General features: G+C 49.9%; 1 protein-coding gene across 1 annotated transcript in view; it reads left to right on the top strand.

Annotated features, from left to right (window-relative positions):
- The window catches only part of slc44a2 (solute carrier family 44 member 2 (CTL2 blood group)), a 143583-nt gene extending 123490 nt beyond the window's left edge, over window positions 1-20093 (top strand). Inside the window, exons 18-22 of the mRNA XM_072490763.1 lie at window positions 1458-1531; window positions 1877-1947; window positions 14198-14286; window positions 15500-15584; window positions 18497-20093. Of these exons, the coding sequence (XP_072346864.1) occupies window positions 1458-1531; window positions 1877-1947; window positions 14198-14286; window positions 15500-15584; window positions 18497-18588 (411 nt within the window). The 3' untranslated portion in view covers window positions 18589-20093. The remainder of the gene's footprint in view (window positions 1-1457; window positions 1532-1876; window positions 1948-14197; window positions 14287-15499; window positions 15585-18496) is intronic.
- The last annotated feature ends 2205 nt before the right edge of the window (window positions 20094-22298 follow it).

The raw sequence follows: 22298 nt of genomic DNA, 5'->3' as shown, positions 1-22298 counted from the left end.
TGTTTTGCAGGGAGATGACCGCAGAGGACACCTGCACTGCCTTCCTACTCTTGCTCTGTCTTTTGGTCACCCATTTACTATCTCCCTCCGTACCTTTCACCTGTGGTGTGACCAACTCGCTAAACGTGCTATCCACGACGTCCTCAGCATCGCGGATGCTCCAAAGTGAGTCCATCCGCAGCTCCAGAGCCGTCAAGCGGTCTAACAGGAGCTGCAACTGGACACACTTCTTGCACGTGAAGGAGCCAGGGACAGTGGACGTGTCCCTGAGCTCCCACATCGCACACGAGGGGCATGACACGGGTCTGAGATCTCCTGCCATGTCTTAAACCTTCAGTTAACTTCAACAACTACAATTTCAACAAAAAAAAAACAAAGAAAAAATAAATAAATATGCCAATGAAAAGAAACAGAAAAACAGAAACACTACTTACCAGGGATAAAAAGCACTTCCTCCCCACCCAGCTTTGAATTCCCACCTCGATTCAAATTCCCAAACTCACTGTTAGCTGTGTCTCACTCCTGGCTCTGTCTTCTCTGGCTCACTGGGAGAACTCACTGGGAGTGAGTTTACAAGTGGCTCTTTTTAAACTGTCCTGAATTGACTCCCCTCCCCCACCTGCTTTCAAATCAAAGTAGATTAAAGTGACTGACACTTAACTGCCAACCAGTTATGTGAGTGGGTGGGGCAGCCCTTGTGAACCCCCACTGCACAATACTAGCTTAATTTAAATTAACTTAAACTCCTGAAATTTAAAAGGAGCTGCCTTACTGATTCAATTCAATTCAATTCCCACCTCGATTCAAATTCCCAAACTCACTGTTAGCTGTGTCTCACTCCTGGCTCTGTCTTCTCTCTGTCTCACTGGGAGAACACTGGTGACCACGACACCACACAACCCTGCCATGGCAATCTCTGCAAGACGTGCCAGATCATCGACATGGGTACCACCATTACACGTGAGAACACAACCCCCACGACCCAAAGATGTGCAGGGTAGGTGGATTGGCCACGCTGAACTGGAAAAAATGAATTAGGTACTCAAAATTTAAAATAAATACTGGCGGTCTCTGCTCAAAGTGACCACTTGAATTTCAAAAAAAAATAAAAAATTTAGAGTACCCAATTCATTTTTTCCAATAAAGGGGCAATTTAGCGTGGCCAATCCACCTACCCTGCTCATCTTTGGGTTGTGGGGGCGAAACCCGCGCAAAGACGGGGAGAATGTGCAAACTCCACACGAACAGTGACCCAGAGCCGGGATCGAACCTGGGACCTCGGGGCCGTGAGGCTGCAGTGCTAACCACTGCGCCACCGTGCTGCCCAAGTGACCACTTGCATGAGATAATCAAGAGAACCCATCAACCACGAGCGTCAATGTGACGAAGAGGGGCTGAAAATGGAAGTAAATGGCCAATGAGTTAACAACATTCTAATTGCTGTTTTGTTCCTTCAGATTGCAATTTATGGGAAAAGCTTCTGTACCTCAGCACGGGATGCATTCTTCTTACTAATGAGGAATATTATTCGGTGAGTGTGGCTGTGCGCGCGTGTGGCTGTGCGCGCGTGTGGCTGTGCGCGCGTGTGGCTGTGCGCGCGTGTGTGGCTGTGCGCGCGTGTGTGGCTGTGCGCGCGTGTGTGGCTGTGCGCGCGTGTGTGGCTGTGCGCGCGTGTGTGGCTGTGCGCGCGTGTGTGGCTGTGCGCGCGTGTGGCTGTGCGCGCGCGCGCGTGTGTCTGGCTGCGCGCGCGCGTGTGTCTGGCTGCGCGCGCGCGTGTGTCTGGCTGCGCGTGCGCGTGTGTGTCTGCCGGTCCGCGCGTATGAGCTGGCGGAGATTTGGCTGTGTCTGATTATCGAGTAACTCTGTTTTCTGATAGGGTGCTCGTTTTGGACAAAGTCACGGATTTCCTTCTGTTTCTGGGCAAACTTCTTATTGTTGGAGGAGTGGGTCAGTATCTTCTCCATACTCTGCTCTCTGTACGTTGGAGTGAGTCAGTATAGAACATAGAACATAGAACGATACAGCGCAGTACAGGCCCTTCGGCCCACGATGTTGCACCGAAACAAAAGCCATCTAACCTACACTATGCCATTATCATCCATATGTTTATCCAATAAACTTTTAAATGCCCTCAATGTTGGCGAGTTCACTACTGTAGCAGGTAGGGCATTCCACGGCCTCACTACTCTTTGCGTAAAGAACCTACCTCTGACCTCTGTCCTATATCTATTACCCCTCAGTTTAAAGTTATGTCCCCTCGTGCCAGCCATTTCCATCCGCGGGAGAAGGCTCTCACTGTCCACCCTATCCAACCCCCTGATCATTTTGTATGCCTCTATTAAGTCTCCTCTTAACCTTCTTCTCTCCAACGAAAACAACCTCAAGTCCATCAGCCTTTCCTCATAAGATTTTCCCTCCATACCAGGCAACATCCTGGTAAATCTCCTCTGCACCCGCTCTAAAGCCTCCACGTCCTTCCTATAATGCGGTGACCAGAACTGTACGCAATACTCCAAATGCGGCCCTACCAGAGTTCTGTACAGCTGCAACATGACCTCCTGACTCCGGAACTCAATCCCTCTACCAATAAAGGCCAACACTCCATAGGCCTTCTTCACAACCCTATCAACCTGGGTGGCAACTTTCAGGGATCTATGTACATGGACACCTAGATCCCTCTGCTCATCCACACTTTCAAGAACTTTACCATTAGCCAAATATTCCGCATTCCTGTTATTCATTCCAAAGTGAATCACCTCACACTTCTCTACATTAAACTCCATTTGCCACCTCTCAGCCCAGCTCTGCAGCTTATCTATATCCCTCTGTAACCTGCTACATCCTTCCACACTATCAACAACACCACCGACTTTAGTATCGTCTGCAAATTTACTCACCCACCCTTCTGCACCTTCCTCTAGGTCATTGATAAAAATGACAAACAGCAACGGCCCCAGAACAGATCCTTGTGGTACTCCACTTGTGACTGTACTCCATTCTGAACATTTCCCATCAACCACCACCCTCTGCCGCCTTTCAGCTAGCCAATTTCTGATCCACATCTCTAAATCACCCTCAATCCCCAGCCTCCGTATTTTCTGCAATAGCCTACCGTGGGGCACCTTATCAAACGCTTTGCTGAAATCCATATACACCACATCAACTGCTCTACCCTCATCTACCTGTTCAGTCACCTTCTCAAAGAACTCAATAAGGTTTGTGAGGCATGACCTACCCTTCACAAAGCCATGCTGACTATCCCTGATCATATTATTCCTATCTAGATGATTATAAATCTTGTCTCTTATAATCCCCTCCAAGACTTTACCCACTACAGACGTGAGGCTCACCGGTCTATAGTTGCCGGGGTTGTCTCTGCTCCCCTTTTTGAACAAAGGGACCACATTTGCTGTCCTCCCGTCCTCTGGCACTATTCCTGTAGCCAATGATGACATAAAAATCAAAGCCAAAGGTCCAGCAATCTCTTCCCTGGCCTCCCAGAGAATCCTAGGATAAATCCCATCAGGTCCCGGGGACCTATCTATTTTCAGCCTGTCCAGAATTGCCAACACCTCTTCCCTACGTACCTCAATGCCATCTATTCTATTAGCCTGGGGCTCAGCATTCTCCTCCACAACATTATCTTTTTCCTGAGTGAATACTGACGAAAAATATTCATTTAGTATCTCGCCTATCTCTTCAGACTCCACACACAATTTCCCATCCCTGTCCTTGACTGGTCCTACTCTTTCCCTAGTCATTCGCTTATTCCTGACATACCTATAGAAAGCTTTTGGGTTTTCCTTGATCCTTCCTGCCAAATACTTCTCATGTCCCCTCCTTGCTCGTCTTAGCTCTCTCTTTAGATCCTTCCTCGCTACCTTGTAACTATCCATCGCCCCAACCGAAACTTCACACCTCATCTTCACATAGGCCTCCTTCTTCCTCTTAACAAGAGATTCCACTTCCTTGGTAAACCACGGTTCCCTCGCTCGACGCCTTCCTCCCTGCCTGACCGGTACATACTTATCAAGAACACGCAGCAGCTGATCCTTGAACAAGCCCCACTTATCCAGTGTGCCCAACACTTGCAGCCCACTTCTCCACCTTATCCCCCCCAAGTCACGTCTAATGGCATCATAATTGCCCTTCCCCCAGCTATAACTCTTGCCCTGCGGTGTATACTTATCCCTTTCCATCATTAACGTAAACGTCACTGAATTGTGGTCACTGTCCCCAAAGTGCTCTCCTACCTCCAAATCCAACACCTGGCCTGGTTCATTACCCAAAACCAAATCCAACGTGGCCTCGCCTCTTGTTGGCCTGTCAACATATTGTTTCAGGAAACCCTCCTGCACACACTGTACAAAAAACGACCCATCTATTGTACTCGAACTATATCTTTTCCAGTCAATATTTGGAAAGTTAAAGTCTCCCATAATAACTACCCTGTCACTTTCGCTCTTATCCAGAATCATCTTTGCCATCCTTTCCTCTACATCCCTAGAACTATTAGGAGGCCTATAAAAAAACTCCCAACAGGGTGACCTCTCCTTTCCTGTTTCTAACTTCAGCCCATATTACCTCGGAAGAAGAGTCCCCATCTAGCATCCTCTTCGCCACCGTAATACTGCTCTTGACTAGCAGCGCCACACCTCCCCCTCTTTTGCCTCCTTCTCTGAGCTTACTAAAACACCTAAACCCCGGAACCTGCAACATCCATTCCTGTCCCTGCTCTATCCATGTCTCCGAAATGGCCACAACATCGAAGTCCCAGGTACCAACCCACGCTGCCAGTTCCCCTACCTTGTTTCGTATACTCCTGGCATTGAAGTAGACACACTTCAAACCACCTACCTGAACACTGGCCCCCTCCTGCAACGTCAAATCTGTGCTCCTGACCTCTATACTCTCATTCTCCCTTACCCTAAAACTACAATCCAGGTTCCCATGCCCCTGCTGCATTAGTTTAAACCCCCCCCCCCCCCAAAGAGCACTAACAAATCTCCCCCCCAGGATATTTGTGCCCCTCAGGTTCAGATGTAGACCATCCTGTCTGTAGAGGTCCCACCTTCCCCAGAAAGAGCCCCAGTTATCCAGAAATCTGAATCCCTCCCGCCTGCACCATCCCTGTAGCCACGTGTTTAAATGCTCTCTCTCCCTATTCCTCATCTCACTATCACGTGGCACGGGCAACAACCCAGAGATAACAACTCTGTTTGTTCTAGTTCTGAGCTTCCATCCTAGCTCCCTGAAAGCCTGCCTGACATCCTTGTCCCCTTTCCTACCTATGTCGTTAGTGCCAATGTGGACCACGACTTGGGGCTGCTCCCCCTCCCCCTAAGGACCCGGAAAACACGATCCGAGACATCACGTACCCTTGCACCTGGGAGGTAACATACCAAACGTGAGTCTCTCACGCTCCCACAAAATCTCCTATCTGTGCCCCTAACTATAGAGTCCCCAATTACTAATGCTCTGCTCTTCTCCCCCCTTCCCTTCTGAGCAACAGGGACAGACTCCGTGCCAGAGGCCCGTACCCCATGGCTTACCCCTGGTAAGTCCCCCCCCCCCCACAAGTATCCAAAGCGGTATACTTGTTTCTCAGGGGAACGACCGCAGGGGATCCCTGCACTGACTGCTTTTTCCCAGTCCCTCTCACAGTTACCCACCTATCTCCAATCTTTGGTGTAACTAATTCCCTGAAGCTGACCCCTTCTATGACCCCCTTCTGCCTCCCGAATGATCCGAAGTTCTTCCAACTCCAGCTCCAGTTCCCTAACTCGGTCTTGGAGGAGCTGGAGATGGCAGCACTTCCTGCAGGTAAAATCAGCAGGGACACTAACTGCATCCCTCACCTCAAACATCCTGCAGGAGGAACATTGCACTCCCTTCCCTGCCATTTCTCCAACTTTCTACCAAGATCTGGCTAACAGCTAAATTAAATTTTTCATTAAAAAATAATAATAATGTAATAAAATATGGTACTTACCTCAGACCAATGGGTTTTATTATTAGGTTAGAGGAGGAGGGCGGGTGGGAGACACTACACGTGTAGTGTCTCGGGTTTCCTCTCCACCAGAATTTATTGGTGAGGGTCTTCCCAGACGTCCGCGGGTCGACTTCCTGTTCCCGCCTAAAACACTAATTTAAAATAAATAAATAAATAAATTCTCAGCTCCTGCTGAAGTTGACTAACCAGCCAGCTCCACTCCCGCCGAAATCGACTGGCCTGCCCCTGCAAAGACAAGTGCTTTTAAAGGACAGACTTACCTCCCAGCAGCCACTTCCGCACTGCTCCCGCTGAAACTGACTCACCAGCTGTTCTCCCGCCGAAATCGACTGAGTATATACTCCATACTCTGCTCTCTGTACGTTGGAGTGGGTCAGTATATACTCCATACTCTGCTCTCTGTACGTTGGAGTGGGTCAGTATATACTCCATACTCTGCTCTCTGTACGTTGGAGTGAGTCAGTATATACTCCATACTCTGGTCTCTGTACATTGGGGATGGCTCTAATGGCAGTCTTGTACGGTATAAACCGCTATTGGGCAGGAGAGTGGTGTGATTTCAGAGAATGGCAATTCCATCCTGGACTGGGCTTGTGCTCCCCCTACCCAGCGCTGCTCCCTCTCCATACACCAGCAAGATTTAGCACCTTTAGGTGAGGGGAGAACAATACTGACTGAAAATGTGAGATCAGTTCTCTGCTTCTGGGATTGGTGAGGTGAACTTCAATCTTGAGGTTATGAACTCTGCTGGAGCGGAGCCCTCGAGTTGCCAAACTGGGGGTGTTTTTGTTTTTGATACTGGGTCATACACATCCATGGTATGGAGGGCATTAGCTATGAGGAGCGGTTGAATAAACTCGGTTTGTTCTCACTGGAACGAAGGAGGTTGAGGGGTGACCTGTTAAGAGGTCTACAAAATTATGAGGGGCATAGACAGAGTGGATAGTCAGAGGCTTTTCCCCAGGGTAGAGGGGTCAATTACTAGGGGGCATAGGTTTAAGGTGAGAGGGGCAAGGTTTAGAGTAGATGTACGAGGCAAGTTTTTTACGCAGAGGGTAGTGGGTGGCTGGAACTCGCTGTCGGAGGAGGTGGTGGAAGCAGGGACGATAGTGACATTTAAGGGGCATCTTGACAAATACATGAATAGGATGGAAATAGAGGGATACGGACCCAGGAAGTGTAGAAGATTGTAGTTTAGTCGGGCAGCATGGTCGGCACGGGCTTGGAGGGCCGAAGGGCCTGTTCCTGTGCTGTACATTTCTTTGTTCTTTGTATCCCCCCCCTTTTCATCCTGTGTTTCCCTCCCCTCTGCCTGGTGCTCCCTCCCTCCCGGGAGCCATGCCGCAACCTTCTCCCGTACACCAGCCTGCTCGCTGATGTAGTGCCTCCCCTAACAGTAGACTTCCCCTATTGAACCCCGACTGCCTCTCCCCTACCCCCACTCTCTCTGCGCCTCTGCTCACGGTTGCCCCTCCACTCTCCACCTCTTGCAGCCATGTTCTGGTACAGCTGCCAAACCGCACTCCACTTTTATACAGCGCAGATTTGGCACTGTTGAATTCTGTCTGCCGCTCGGCCAGGTCTGCCCCAAAGTCCTGGTACAAGCGGATGGAATGTCCGTCACACTTGCCCTCTCACGCTCTTCGGCCACCTCAGGATCTGCTCCTTGTCCTGGTACGTGTGGAGCTGCACGATTATCGCCCGTGGTGGTTCCCCAGCCCAGCTGCCGAAGCGACCTGTGGGTGCGGTGTATCTCCGGGGGCTTGGCGAAGCCCTCCTCACCGACCAGCCTCCCGAGCATCGCTGCTACGTATTCCGTGGGGTTTCTCCCCTCCGTTCCGTTCCCTCCAGCAGCTCCACAATTCTCAGGTTATGCCGACCCAATTAGTTCTTCCAGTCGTCAATTGTGTCCTTCAGTCCCTTCTGGGTTCTGACCAGGCTCATTTCCTTGGCCTCGAGTGCCGCGATTCAGTCCCCTTGGTCCGTGACGGCTTATTCGAAGTCCCTTGTCATCGTCTCCTGGGCTTCTAGCCCCTGCTCCATATTGCTCATTGCCTCCTTTAAGGGGCGATCGTGAGTTCCACTGTCGAGCAAACTTACGCAGACACGGGGAGAACGTGCAGACTCCAGTGACCCAGCCGGGAATCGAACCTGGGACCCTGGCGCTGTGAAGCAACAGTGCTAACCACTGTGCTACCGTGCCGCCCACAGTAGATGTTGTATATGTTTTCCTCATCTCCGTCTTGAATGAGTTACCCCTTGTAGTTCTAGATCCTCCCACAAGAGGGAACATCCTCTCCACATCCACCCTGTCAACACCCCTCAGGATCTTACATGTTTCAATCAAGTCGCCTCTCACTCCAGTGGCTACAAACCCAACCTCTTCAAAGTTTCCTCATCAGACAACCTGCCCATTCCTGGTATTAGTCTGGTAAACCTTCTCGGAACTAATGCGTTTACATCTTCCCTTCAATAAGGAGACCAATACTGTACATAATACTGGAGATGTGGTCTCACCCGTGCCCTGCAAACTTTTTTAAAAAAGTGGTTTATTAAGAATTTTTAAACAAAATTTTCAACCATACAAACAAACCCCCCCCCCGTAACAAAAAGAAAAGACAGCTCACGTGGCAAGACATAAACATGGCAAATCAATAAGATACAGAACTTTGTACATTGGATTCCTCCCGTACATATCAGTTTTCTGGATCATTTATGTTTTTTCTTGCTCAGATGCCCCCCCCCAACCCCCCCCCCCCCCAACCCCCCCCCCCCCCCCCCCAACCCCCCCCCCCCCCCCCCCCCCCCCCCCCCCCAAGAGAGATGCCACCCCCCCCGGGTTTCTGCTGCTGTCGGCCGAACTCCATCTAACGCTCCGCGAGATAGTCTAGGAACGGTTGCCACCGCCTGTAGAACCCCTGCGCAGACCCTCTCAAGGCAAACTTAATCCTCTCCAACTTGATAAACCCTGCCATGTCATTTATCCAGGCTTCCACACTGGGGGGCTTCGCCTCCTTCCACATTAACAAGATCCTTCGCCGGGCTACCAGGGACGCAAAGGCCAGAATACCGGCCTCTTTCGCCTCCTGCACTCCCGGCTCGTCCGCTACTCCAAATAATGCTAGCCCCCAACTTCGTTTGACCTGGACTTTCACCACCTTAGATATTGCTCCCGCCACTCCTCTCCAGAACCCCTCCAGTGCCGGGCACGACCAAAACATATGGGCATGGTTCGCCGGGCTTCCTGAGCACCTTCTACATCTGTCCTCCACCCCAAAGAACCTACTCAGCCTCGCCCTCTTCATATGCACTCTGTGAACAACCTTAAATTGTATCAGGCTAAGCCTGGCACACTAGGAAGAGGAATTAACCCTACTTAGGGCATCAGCCCACAGACCCTCCTCAATCTCCTCCCCCAGCTCCTCTTCCCATTTACCCTTCAGCTCCTCTACCAAAGCCTCCCCCTCTTCTTTCATCTCCTGGTATATCACCGACACCTTGCCCTCTTCGACCCATACGCCCAAAATCAACCTGTCTTGAATCCCCTGTGCCGGGAGCAGCGCGAATTCCCTCACCTGCCGCTTCACAAACGCCCTCACTTGCATGTACCTGAAAGCGGTTCCCGGGGGTAGTCCAAACTTCTCCTCCAGCGCCCCTAAGCTCGCAAACGTCCCATCGATGAACAAGTCCCCCATTCTTCTAATCCCTGCCCGATGCCAGCTCTGAAAACCCCCCCGTCCATCCTTCCTGGGACAAACCGATGGTTATCTCTGATCGGGGACCACACCGAGGCTCCTATCGCACCCCTGTGCCGTCTCCACTGCCCCCAGATCTTTAGCGTTGCCGCCACCACCGGGCTCGTGGTGTACCTTGTCGGCGAGAGCGGCAGCGGTGCCATCACCAGCGCCCCCAGGCTCGTTCCTTTGCAGGACGCCATCTCCAACCTCTTCCATGCCGCCCCCTCTCCCTCCATCACCCACTTACGGATCATCGCCACGTTGGCTGCCCAGTAGTAGCCACCCAGATTCGGCAACACCAACCCTCCTCTATCTCTACTACGCTCCAGGAACTCCCTCCTTACCCTCGGGGTCTTACTCACCCACACAAAACCCATAATGCTCCTGCCTACCCTCTTAAAAAAGGCCTTGGTGATCACAATTGGAAGGCATTTGAATACAAAAAGAAACCTCGGGAGGACCACCATTTTAATCGACTGTACCCTGCCCGCTAGCGAGAGTGGCAACATGTCCCACCGTTTAAAGTCCTCCTCCATCTGCTCCACCAGCCGCGTCAAATTAAGTTTGTGCAGGGCCCCCCAGCTCCTAGCTACCTGCATCCCCAAGTATCGAAAGCTCCTTTCCGCCCTCCTCAACGGTAGGTCATCTATCCCTCTTCCCTGATCCCCCGGCTGCACCACAAAGAGCTCACTCTTCCCTACATTGAGCTTGTAGCCCGAGAAGTCCCCAAACTCCCTTAGGATCTGCATGACCTCCACCATCCCCTCCACTGGGTCCGCCACATACAGCAACATGTCGTCTGTACAGCGACACTCGATGCTCTTCTCCCCCTCGAACCACCCCCCTCCATTTCCTGGACTCCCTTAACGCCATGGCCAAAGGTTCAATTGCTAATGCAAACAACAGGGGGGACAGGGGGCACCCCTGCCTCGTCCCTCGATTCAGCCGGAAGTACTCCGACCTCCGCCGATTCGTAACCACACTCACCACCGGGGCTCTATATAGGAGCTTAACCCAGCTAATAAACCCTCCCCCGAACCCAAACCTCCGCAACACTTCCCAGAGATACTCCCACTCTACTCGGTCAAAGGCCTTCTCTGCGTCCATAGCTGCCACTATCTCCGCCTCTCCCTCCACCGATGGCATCATAATCACATTTAGGAGCCCTGGGGGCTGGGACCTATACAGCTCCTCGTAGAAGGCCTTGAATGCCTCATTCACTTTCACCGCACTCCGCACCGTAGTTCCCCTGCCATCCTTGACTCCACCTATTTCCCTCGCTGCCATCCTCTTACGGAGCTGATGTGCCAGCATCCGGCTCGCCTTCTCCCCATACTCATACGTCGCCCCCCTGTGCTTTCCTCCCCTGTGCCTCTGCTTTCCCTGTGGTCAACAGGTCGAACTCCGTCTGGAGACTTCGCCTCTCCCTGAGTAGTCCCTCATCAGGAGCCTCTGCATATCTCCTGTCCACTTTTAAAATCTCCCCCACTAACCTCTCCCTTTCCCTGCCCTCTCTCTTTTCCCTATGAGCCCTGATGGAGATTAACTCTCCCCTGACCACCGCCTTCAGCGCCTCCCATACTACTCCCACCTGCACCTCCCCGTTGTCGTTGACCTCCAGCTACCTTTTGATGCAACCCCGCACCCTCCCACACACTTCCTCGTCTGCCAGCAGTCCCACATCCAACCGCCACAACGGGCGTTGGTCCCTCTCCTCCCCCAGCTCTAGCTCCACCCAATGTGGGGCGTGATCTGAAATGGCTATGGCCGAATACTCAGTTCCTTCCCTCCACTTTTGGGATCAGTGCCCTGCTCAGAACAAAAAAATCTATCAGGGAGTAGGCCTTGTGTACATGGGAGAAAAAAGAAAATTCTCTGGCCAAAGGCCTGGCAAATCTCCACGGATCTACTCTTTCTCTTCCCCCCCCCCATCTGATCCATAAACCCCGAGCACCTTGGCCGCAGCCGGCCTCTTTCCGGTACACCGTGTTGAAATCCCCACCCATTATCAAACTTCCTACCTCCAAGTCTGGAATACGCCCCAACATCCGTTTCATGAATCCAGCATCATCCCAATTTGGGGCATATACATTCACCAGTACCACCTCCGTCCCCTGCAACCTACCGCTCACCATCACGTATCGGCCTCCATTGTCCGCTACTATATTCTAGGCCTCAAACGACACCCGCTTCCCCACCAGTATTGCCACCCTTCTATTCTTCACATCCAGCCCCGAATGGAACACCTGTCCTACCCATCCCTTCCTTAACCTAACCTGATCTGCCACCTTCAGATGTGTCTCCTGAAGCATGACCACGTCTGCCTTCAGTCCCTTTAAGTGAGCGAACACTCGGGCCCTCTTAACCAGCCCATTTAGGCCTCTCGCATTCCACGTGATCAGCCGGATTGGGGGGCTACCCACCCCCCCGCCCCTGCCGACTAGCCATCTCCTATTTTAGGCCAGTCCTGTGCCCGCATCTCCTGCACCCTCCAGTCCCCCAGACAGGGAACCCCCGCCCCGACCACCTCTTCCATTTTCAGTTCCCCCTCGGCCAATGCAGCAGCAACCCTATTGTCACCCCCACTCCCCCCCTCCCCTCCCCGCCAGATCCAAATCTAGCTCTTTTGCTCCCCCATAATACATGCGTAAGTCAGCTGACTCCTGCTGACCCCACCTTCCCCCGCCTTCCCGTTGACCCCCCGCCCCGTGTGGAAATCCCTCTTCCTCCTTGCGCTCCTCCATCCCCCCCCCCCCCTAATGCTGGAAAAAGCCCACGCTTTCCTGAGCCAGCCCCGCCCCCTGTGGCGCAGCTCCTGTTGCGGCCTTATCCCAATTCCCCCATCCCCGAGTCTCACCTCCCTCCAGCACCGACGCCCACATTCCACACTGTTTCCCCCCCCCCCATCAAACACTCTTCCCCCATCCCCATCCATCATCCCACCCGTGAAACATTCTTTACCCATATTTACAACCCTGTATACAGTCAACATCTCCCCCCACAACCACAGCCCCTCAGTTCGAGTCCAATTTTTCCATTTGGATAAAGGTCCAAGCCTCTTCTGGCGTTTCGAAATAATGGTGTCGGTCCTGATAAGTGACCCACAGTCGCGCTGGCTGCAGCATGCCGAACCTGACTCTTTTTTTTATGCAGCACCGCCTTGGCCCCGGTTGAAGCCAGCTCTCCTCTTTGCCACCTCCGCACTCCAGTCCTGGTAGACTCGGATCACCGCATTCTCCCATCTACTGCTCCGCACCTTCTTGGCCCATCTCAGGACACTCTCTCTGTCCGCGAAGTGATGGAACCTTGCCACTATCGCCCTTGGCGGCTCGCCGGCCTTGGGTCTCCTCGCCAGGACTCGGTGAGCCTCTTCCAGCTCCAGGGGGCTCGGAGAGGCCTCCGCACCCATCAGCGAATGGAGCATCGTACTCACGTACGCCCCGGCATCAGCTCCCTCCACTCCTTCGGGGAGACCCAGAATCCGGAGGTTCTTCCTCCTCGACCTGTTCTCCAGGACCTCGATTCCCTCGGCCCACCTCCTGTGCACTGCCTCGTGCGCCTCCATCTTCACCGCCAGGCCCAAGATCTCGTCCTCGTTCTCGTTAGTTTTGTCCTTCACCTCTCTGAGCTCTACCGCCTGGGCCTTCTGGGTCTCCTTCAGCCCAGATCGCCAACAGCATTGGCGCCAGCACCTCCTTTTTAAGCTCCTCCACACAGCGCCTGAGGAACTCCTGCTGGTCCGGCCCCCATGCTACTCGATCTCCGCCCTCCGCCATCTTGTTTTTTCCCCCTCGTTTCTGCCGCTGCTCCAAAGCCTCTAATTCCGCCGCTCCACTTCTAGTCCCCTCCATATGCGACGGAAGGGGGACCTTGCTTCACCTTCCCACACGGGATTTGGTCAAAAGATTTCCGTTGGGGCTCCTCCGGAGAGCCCAAAAGTCCGTTCTAGCGGGAGCAGCCGAAATGTGCGGCTTAGCTCCGCATCGCCACAACCGGAAGTCCCCCCTGCAAACTTAAGCATAACCTCCCTACTTTTATAATTAATTCCCTCACAATATAATAATAATCTTTATTAATGTCACAAGTAGGCTTACATTAACACTGCAATGAAGTTACTGTGAAAATCCCCTCGTCGCCACATTCCGGCGCCTGTTCGGGTCACAGAGGGAGAATTCAGAATGTCCAAATTACCTAATAAACAACAACATTCTATGAGCTTTCTGAATGACTTGCTGCATCTGTATACTTATCACTGGATAGCTCTCACGTAAAGAATTGGCAGTAAGATTCTGCTCTTCAGGAGAGTCTGGGAGTGAACATTGATAAGGACTCTGCTCCTGGCTGCATGATTTATAATTGGAGCAGTTTTCAGAGTGAAACACCGGACACTTGTCTTTATACATTCCAGTTAACCACTCAGTGAGACTTTCTTCCTTCTCTTCCCTAGGTGTCTTTGGATTTTTCTTCTTCACCAATCGAATAAGTATATTTGAGGACAAGGCACCGACTCTGAATTATTATTGGATTCCACTGCTGGTGAGAGAGATCAATCAGTGTTGCTTTAAGTACAGCATGCTACACAGACACACATGGACGCACACACATGGACACGCAGATACGGACACGCACGAACACATAGATACGGACACACAGATGCACAACATGGACACGCAGACACGGACACACCGATATGGACACAGATACGGACACACAGATCCAGACACAGACACACGGATGCACAGACATGGACACACATGGACACACGGACATGCAGACACGGATGCACAGGCACGGACACACATGGACACACGGACATGCAGACATGGATGCACAGACACTCACACGCAGACACGGACGCACAGACATGGACACGCATGAACACAGACACGGACACACGGACCTTTCGTGGGGATCCAACAAAGTAAAGCTTTGGAAACACATGCTCCCATTGGTCCTGCTTTGTTGCAGACATTTAACTGGAAATAAAGATGCCAATCGGTGTGTTTACAGTGAGAAGCTGAGCCATAGAAGCCAACAAGATCCCATAACTTTCACACCTCACTCTGCTAGATAGCCCATCTTGGACATTACCCTTTGGGTTCTGTGTCTTGGGTAAGTGAGGGAAAATTGCTCCAGGTTATTTCTCCTAATGACAATCTAGTGACCCCCTGCTGGAAAATGTATATGTGTGTGTACATCAGGCAAGGAGAGAATCTTTCTGCGGTTTGATGCCCACCATACTCCAACAGCCGTGTTCCCTGTGAGGAAAAGGCCCCTGTGCAGGTCAAACACAACCTGGCCCCTTCAGTTACAGCGTGCATGGCTACATAAAACAAAATTAAAAGGGCCACACATTTAAAGGAATGGCCTGTACGCTCCCCATAAAATTGGAGGCAGTGTTGTCACACAACTAGAAGAGGAACCCAATGCCCATGAAACTATAGACCCGGGAGATACCGTACTTTCAGAGCACGAGTGAGGAACATTGTTGAGGAGAAGGTACTTTTTCTGAGGAGTTGCGGGTATTTATTGTTATTTGTGGGTTGCTGTGTGTGAGGTGTGGATCAGTATGGCAGTGCGGAGAATCCTATCTCCTAGTGAGATATCCTGTGCACTGCTGTATATTCTTGTTGCTGGGTATAGGGGGACTGGAACAGCTAGAATACGTCTCGGGTCTGAATGGTGCAGCAGCGCGGAGATTGTGGTAAAGCTCACTGATTGAAGCAGTAACATTTCCTCTGTGTTGCAGACTCTGATCATAGGCTCCTACCTTGTTGCACACGGGTTCTTCAGTGTGTACGGGATGTGTGTGGACACATTGTTCCTCTGTTTTTGTGAGTATAGCACTCGGGTACTTTTAATCTGTGTGTGTTTGAGTAATTGTAACTAAAGGAGGACCCAGAAAACGGAGTTCTGATAATGAAAATTTAGTCGACATTTTAATAATTAATCTCAAATAATGAAGTGTTGTAACAGAATGAACTGGAAAGTAGTATTTTTAAACCTGGCAAAATAAATATTGAATTTGGAATACGTGCCAGTCAAAGGATCTTTGTAAACACCCAGAAGATCCAGAGTTGAAAGTTCAGGTGTGATTTTGTTTGGTTTCTTTGTCGTGTCGGTGGCCTGCATTCCTTTCAGCTGCATTTCAGCAGGGAAAGGACCTGAAGTATCTTTCCAGGATCACTAGTGTTTCCGATTGTGGTAAACCACTGTTAGTGTATTATATTTATTGTGGTAAATTGTTAATGTACTACATGTATTGTGGTAAACCACTGCCTGATGGCTCCGCCTCCCCTCGGGCTCGGTATAAAGGTGGCTGACCTCCGGCCCTGCCCCAGCTCGGGATCAGTGGCCAGGAGGCTTTCTGTTTAGCTTATTAAAGCCACAGTTTCGTTCACTACTCGTCTTGTGTTAATTGATGGCACAACACCGATTTCCAAAGGTTATCGGCATCTAACTGGCCCATGTTGTCAGGGTCAGCCTGGCCCTCAGCGGGTTGTTGAATCTGCTCATGTGCTTCCATTTCCCCGTCTTTGTTTTACCTTTCTTCCTATCTGCTTTGTTTCCCCCCCTGTCGTTCCATCGGTTAGGATGGGGTGAAAATTACAAATCAGCAGGGCTGGTTGGTGAGTCGAGCACTGATCCATGGTCTTTCCCCGGTGGGGTTAAGCTGGGCCTGGTTAGAATCTCTAACCCCGATACGACCTTCGTGCAATGCACTCCCAGCTCAGCCGAAGCAAGAAACCTGTAGCTCACAGCTGTAAATATTGAGTCGGACACCTTAAACAAAGTCTTCAATTTGCAGCACTGATGCTGAACAACTGCAAACTCAGCTTTTGTTTTTTGTTTTTTTTGGGAGCATCCCTGAAGGTAGACAGCTGGATAGTCCTGTTAACACATTCAGGGGATTTCTGTGTGTAATGTTTTTCAGCACTTCTGCAGTTGCTTCATTGTGAGGAACGTTTGAAAAAAGCAGATATGTTACTGGTCTGTGTAGATCCTTCTCAATCCTCTGTGCAGATAACGGTGGATTTGTATTTCCAGCTGCCTTTGTTTTTCCTGAATTCTGATTTGCTTATTGCCATCTGACAGCCTGAGCTGTGCCTGTATTCTTGTCCGATGCCATTTCCTTTTACTGACTCTGATCATTGCCTTCTTCTTTCTCCTTTTTGCTCTTCCTCTCCGTTCCTCTCTTGCTCTCGCACTGTCTGCCTCCGTTCATCACTCCTGCACGGGGATGTGTTTGGATTCCTCTGCCTTTCCTCTGCGGCCGCTGCTTAACCAGGTGAAGATCTGGAGCGGAATGACGGCTCTCCAGAGAGACCATATTACACGTCGCAGGAGCTGCGCGACATTCTGTACAGAAAGGATTACGACTCTCCTCAGACTCCACAGATGCTGGAAGAGTGATAAAGAGCTTCTGGAATGAAGCACAGTCACTATTATCACACCAACGATTAGCGGGAGACTCTGGGAGAACCCTGTCACTCCTCCACCGCCCTTGTTTTATCTCTGAAAGATTCTCCGCGTTAGTGATAACTAACAGTGTGAAGGTGGGAATGTTTCTGTTTGTACTGGGACTGCGCTGGGAGCCATTTTCATTCCCAGAGGGTAATCAAATTCTGGAATAGCCCCTCGGGTTGGAGAGTGAAATGATGTAATGGGTACAAGAATGAATTAACTGTGTTTGTGGAGAAAGAAGTGGCTGAGGGATAAGGTGAGAGGTTGATCAGTGGAGATTGATTTGTGAAAAAGGTAGTAACATTTTGCAACATCGGGGCTGGTTTAGCACACTGGGCTAAATCGCTGGCTTTGAAAGCAGACCAAGGCAGGCCAGCAGCGCGGTTCAATTCCCGTACCAGCCTCCCCGAACAGGCGCCGGAATGTGGCGACTAGGGGCTTTTCACAGTAACTTCATTTGAAGCCTACTTGTGACAATAAGCGATTTTCATTTCATTTCATTTCATTTCATCTGCAAATTCTCCTTAATTCAAATCCAGATGGTGGGTATGTAGCACAAAAAGCAAGGAGCACGATACTGAACACTGCAGAACCCCACTCGAAACAGCCTTCCAGTCCCACAGATACCCCTCGACCCTCTCCCTTTGTTCCTGCCTCTCAGTCAATTTTGGATCCAACTTGTCATCTTTGTGGCCAGTCCGTCACGTGGGATCTTTGCCTCTCACTCACTTACAGCTCCTAAGGATTGTTCAGAGCTTTCATTCGTAACCACTCTAGAATAGTTGGGCTTTAACTTGCGTATAAAATAATGTCATAACCATTCAATTATTAATATCATTCAGTCATTTCTGCACTCAAATTCCTTTGACACTGCCACTGGAAACCAATTTGTCTTTATTCAATCAACCTTCAGCTGCTAAAGATTTACTCTTCTGAGAAGCACCCCCTCATAGTGGGGCTGTTTAGCACAGGGCTAAATCGCTGGCTTTGAAAGCAGACCAAGGCATGCCAGCAGCACGGTTCGATTCCCGTACCAGCCTCCCCGAAAAGGCGCCAGAATGTGGCGACTAGGGGCTTTTCACAGTAACTTCATTTGAAGCCTACTTGTGACAAGCGATTTTCATTTCATTTCATAAGTTGCTACTGTTTTGAAAGGTGGTTTTGGCAGGACAGGGTTAACTGCAGCAAGTGTTTGTATACTGGTATTGCACCCAGTTAACGGGACTGGGATGTGTTGGATTCTTACTGATAAACATGGTTGTTAATGTTGCTATCTATGCAGTGGAAGACCTGGAGAGGAACGATGGCACGACTGAGAGACCCTATTTCATGTCCAAGGCACTCCTGAAGATCTTGAAAAAGAAAAATGAATGAGGACTGTTGGAGTGCAGCCTGCGGCTCAGGACAAGCCTGTACCTAAAGAACATGGAATCTCACTGGATCACCTAACCGTGAACGGACCAAAACTATCCAAACATAGTGAACATGTTACAGCTCCAGCCTGCTCAACAAGGGCAGGGATCCACTTTGTCAGAGTTGTGTCCACATTACAGCTGCACCCTAACGTGCCAAAAATGGTTTATGGTTTGAGGTAAAATTGGGTGGTTTATTTTTTTTTAAAAGAACAAAAGCACAAATGTCTGTGTTTGTACCTCGCAGACACTTGCCTCATATTTCCTGCTCTGATTATCTTTGTGCCATGGACATCTTCAAATGGCGTTAATAAACTCCAGTGCAGTATTTTTAGCTAAGTTTTGGCGCACTATAGCCTGGCTTTAGTACTCTGTTTAGTCTGGTTTGATATAACTGACTATACGTTTTATGCGTTCTTGGCTGTTACACAGGCGGCTTACTGTCTGTCAACTTGTACGTGTACACACATACCAAATTTTCTTCCCTTCACCCCCTACCTCCTGACAGTGCTGACTGTTGCCTGTGGTACAGGCCCCAGGGCTGCTAGAAGACCTCCAGTACCTGACCCTCCTACTCATCCTTCATGTACGAGGTTAGATAGTGAGGACTTTTTTGAACCGCTTAAAAACGTCTTCTAGTCTTGTCCCTGAAGTTTAATACAGTTTGTTTCCTACTCCAGAAAAGTGGTGAGAGTAACTCGAATGTTAAGTGTCTGAATTCTTCGAAACAGAAAGGACCTGGATTGTCAGTGAGAGGCATCCTGTATTACTGCAGCTCCTGGGGCTTGCCAGCAGGTGCCATGGGCAATTCGCTGGCTTAAGATGATGAGTAACTCGTTTAGGGATGTTTAAATCATGTGCTCTTCAGGCTAAAGAAACATATTGCCATTTTGCCCACAAAAGTTGGCATTGAGTTAATTCCCTTGGGCCCCCGGAGTTAGGTCAGAGAACCTCATGTATGTACCTTAAGGATCAGAATGAAGCTTTTAAAAAAAAAAAAAAATGACTGATATTTTCTGAGGATCTTGTTAAATCCAGGAGGTAACTGCAAACCTCCCTCAATCAGAGAAGGCTTAGCCTAACTAAGAAGCAGCTTGTTGGTTTTATTGGGTTTTTATAAAGTTGTTATTTTAACAATAATAAAAGATATAGCTTTGCTGGGTGAATGAGATTGGCATGCTGACTGACTTTACCGAAGTTTGATATTGCTTGCTTGTACACATGTAACGTTGGTGTGCGCAGCCAATCACTCCTTCTGCATGCCCGCCCCCCGCCCCAGCCAGTGGATTAAATTGTTACAGTTCATTTTGTAAAGCAAGGAGGCTGTTGTGGATGTGTTCATGCCAATGAATTATTGGAATTCAAACCTGTCTTAGAGCAGACGGATTCCACAGAATTGGTTCTTGCCACCGAGAGCATTCCATATAACATTAAAAGTGCCTGATTATATTGTTTATTTTAGAACCATTTCTGCCTCCACTTCATTTATTTATATGTGTCGATCCAATAAATTATAAATTACAATAACCCGGACTGCTAAGATTTGTCGCGTCCAGAAATAGACTGGAAGTGGGGGTTGGATGGGACAAGAGGCCGGGATGCGGCGGGTGGGGGTGTGGGGGCTGCTGAGATAGGGGTGTGTGGACCTGCGGCTGGGGTGTGAGTAAGGACGGGTGCTATATAAATGTAAGTGTTTCCTTATTCTGATTGCCGCAGTTTAAATTCTTAAAATGTCATATTTTGACGTTGGTCTGCAAGAATCTGTTTTTTGCATCTCAGCATTTAAAAAATGATTACACAAACGTAGATGGCCCCGGTGCCGAACCCGTTTAAGTAAAGGTTGAAATGGAGAGATGGTACAAAGAACAAAGAAATGTACAGCACAGGAACAGGCCCTTCGGCCCTCCAAGCCCGTGCCGACCATGCTGCCCGACTAAACTACAATCCTCTACACTTCCTGGGTCCGTATCCTTCTATTCCCATCCTATTCATGTATTTGTCAAGATGCCCCTGAAATGTCACTATCGTCCCTGCTTCCACCATCTCCTCCGGTAGCGAGTTCCAGGCACCCACTACCCTCTGCGTAAAAAACTTGCCTCGTACATCTACTCTAAACCTTGCCCCTCTCACCTTAAACCTATGCCCCCTAGTAATTGACCCCTCTACCCTGGGGAAAAGCCTCTGACTATCCACTCTGTCTATGCCCCTCATAATTTTGTAGACCTCTTAACAGGTCTCCCCTCAACCTCCTTCGTTCCAGTGAGAACAAATCGAGTTTATTCAACCGCTCCTCATAGCTAATTTAGGCTTGGTATTTTGTAGGGCTGAAAATAAAATTGCCTGAAGATCCATCCTCATCCGCACCTGTCTTGTGATCTTATGAAAACTTCCAATGACTGCACACTACTGTGCCCTCAAATAAACCCGCGCTGTCGGCCTTGCTCTGCATCACAAACTAGCTGTCCAGTCCACTGACCTGTACCGGCTGAGGTTACTCAGGAGGGCCCCGCATTCTCAACCTTGCCTGAGGTGTGGTGATCCTCCGGTTAATCCGCCACCAGTCAGCTCTCCCCCTTTAAAGGGGGAAAGCAGCCTCTGGTCATGTGGGACTGTGGCGACTTTGCTTACTTTAACCATCATAGCCATTTGCACAAACTGGTGAGATGGGGTGAAGATTAGCTCTGTCCCATTTGGCTCTGTCCTGTGGAAAGCACAGATTTTTGGGGAGTTGGGTTGGGGGGGGGGGAAGGTCCATTAACGTGAAGGATGTCAGGTTAATGTAGGGACCGAAGAACAGATTCATAGAATGGGTACAGGGTAGAGGGAGGCCATTCAACTAGTTGTGTCTGTGTTGGCACTCTGCAGGAGCATCTCATCCCCACCCTTTCCCCCATAACCCTGCAGATAATTATCCAATTCCTTTTGAAAAACAAAATTGAATCTTCCTTCACTAAACTCACAGGCAGTGCAATCCATATCCTAACCACTTGCTACATTATTAAAAAAAATGTTTTTCCTCATGATGCTAAGTGGGGGGTTACTGGGTTACAGGGATAGGGTAGATATGTGGCCTTGAGTAGGGTGCCCTTTGTAAGGGCTGGTGCAGACTCAATGGGCTGAATGGCCGCCTCCTGCAGTGTAGATTCTATGATTCTATGCCTCTGGCTATTTTATCCAATGACCTTAACTCTGTGTCCTCTGGTTTTCAATCCCTCCACCAATGGAACCAGTTCTCCCAATCAGTTCAGACCACTCATGATTTTAAACATCTCTAAGGGCAGCACGGTGGCGCAGTGGTTATCACTGGGACTGCGGCGCTGAGGATCCGGGTTCGAATCCCGGCTCTGGGTCACTGTCCGTGTGGGGTTTGCACATTCTCCCCACGTTTGAGTGGGTTTCACCCCCACAACCCGAAGATGTGCAGGGTGGGTGGATTGGCCACGCTAAATTGCCCCCGAATTGGAAAAAAATAATAATTGGGTACTCTAAATTTATTTTTAAAAAATGATTTTAAACATTTCTTATCTAATCTCCTCGTGACTTTCTCTTTGCTAAGGAAAATAACTCTTAACTTCACCAAACTATCCTCTCAACCAAAGTCCCTCACCCTGGAATCATTTTCTTAAATCTTTTCTGCACCCTCTCCAATACTTTCAAATGCTTCCTCTCGAC

Source organism: Scyliorhinus torazame, chromosome 27, assembly GCF_047496885.1.
Source record: "Scyliorhinus torazame isolate Kashiwa2021f chromosome 27, sScyTor2.1, whole genome shotgun sequence".
Taxonomy (NCBI): domain Eukaryota; kingdom Metazoa; phylum Chordata; class Chondrichthyes; order Carcharhiniformes; family Scyliorhinidae; genus Scyliorhinus; species Scyliorhinus torazame.
The sequence above is the reverse complement of the archived record's forward strand: the minus strand, read 5'-3'. Positions and strand labels throughout refer to the sequence as shown.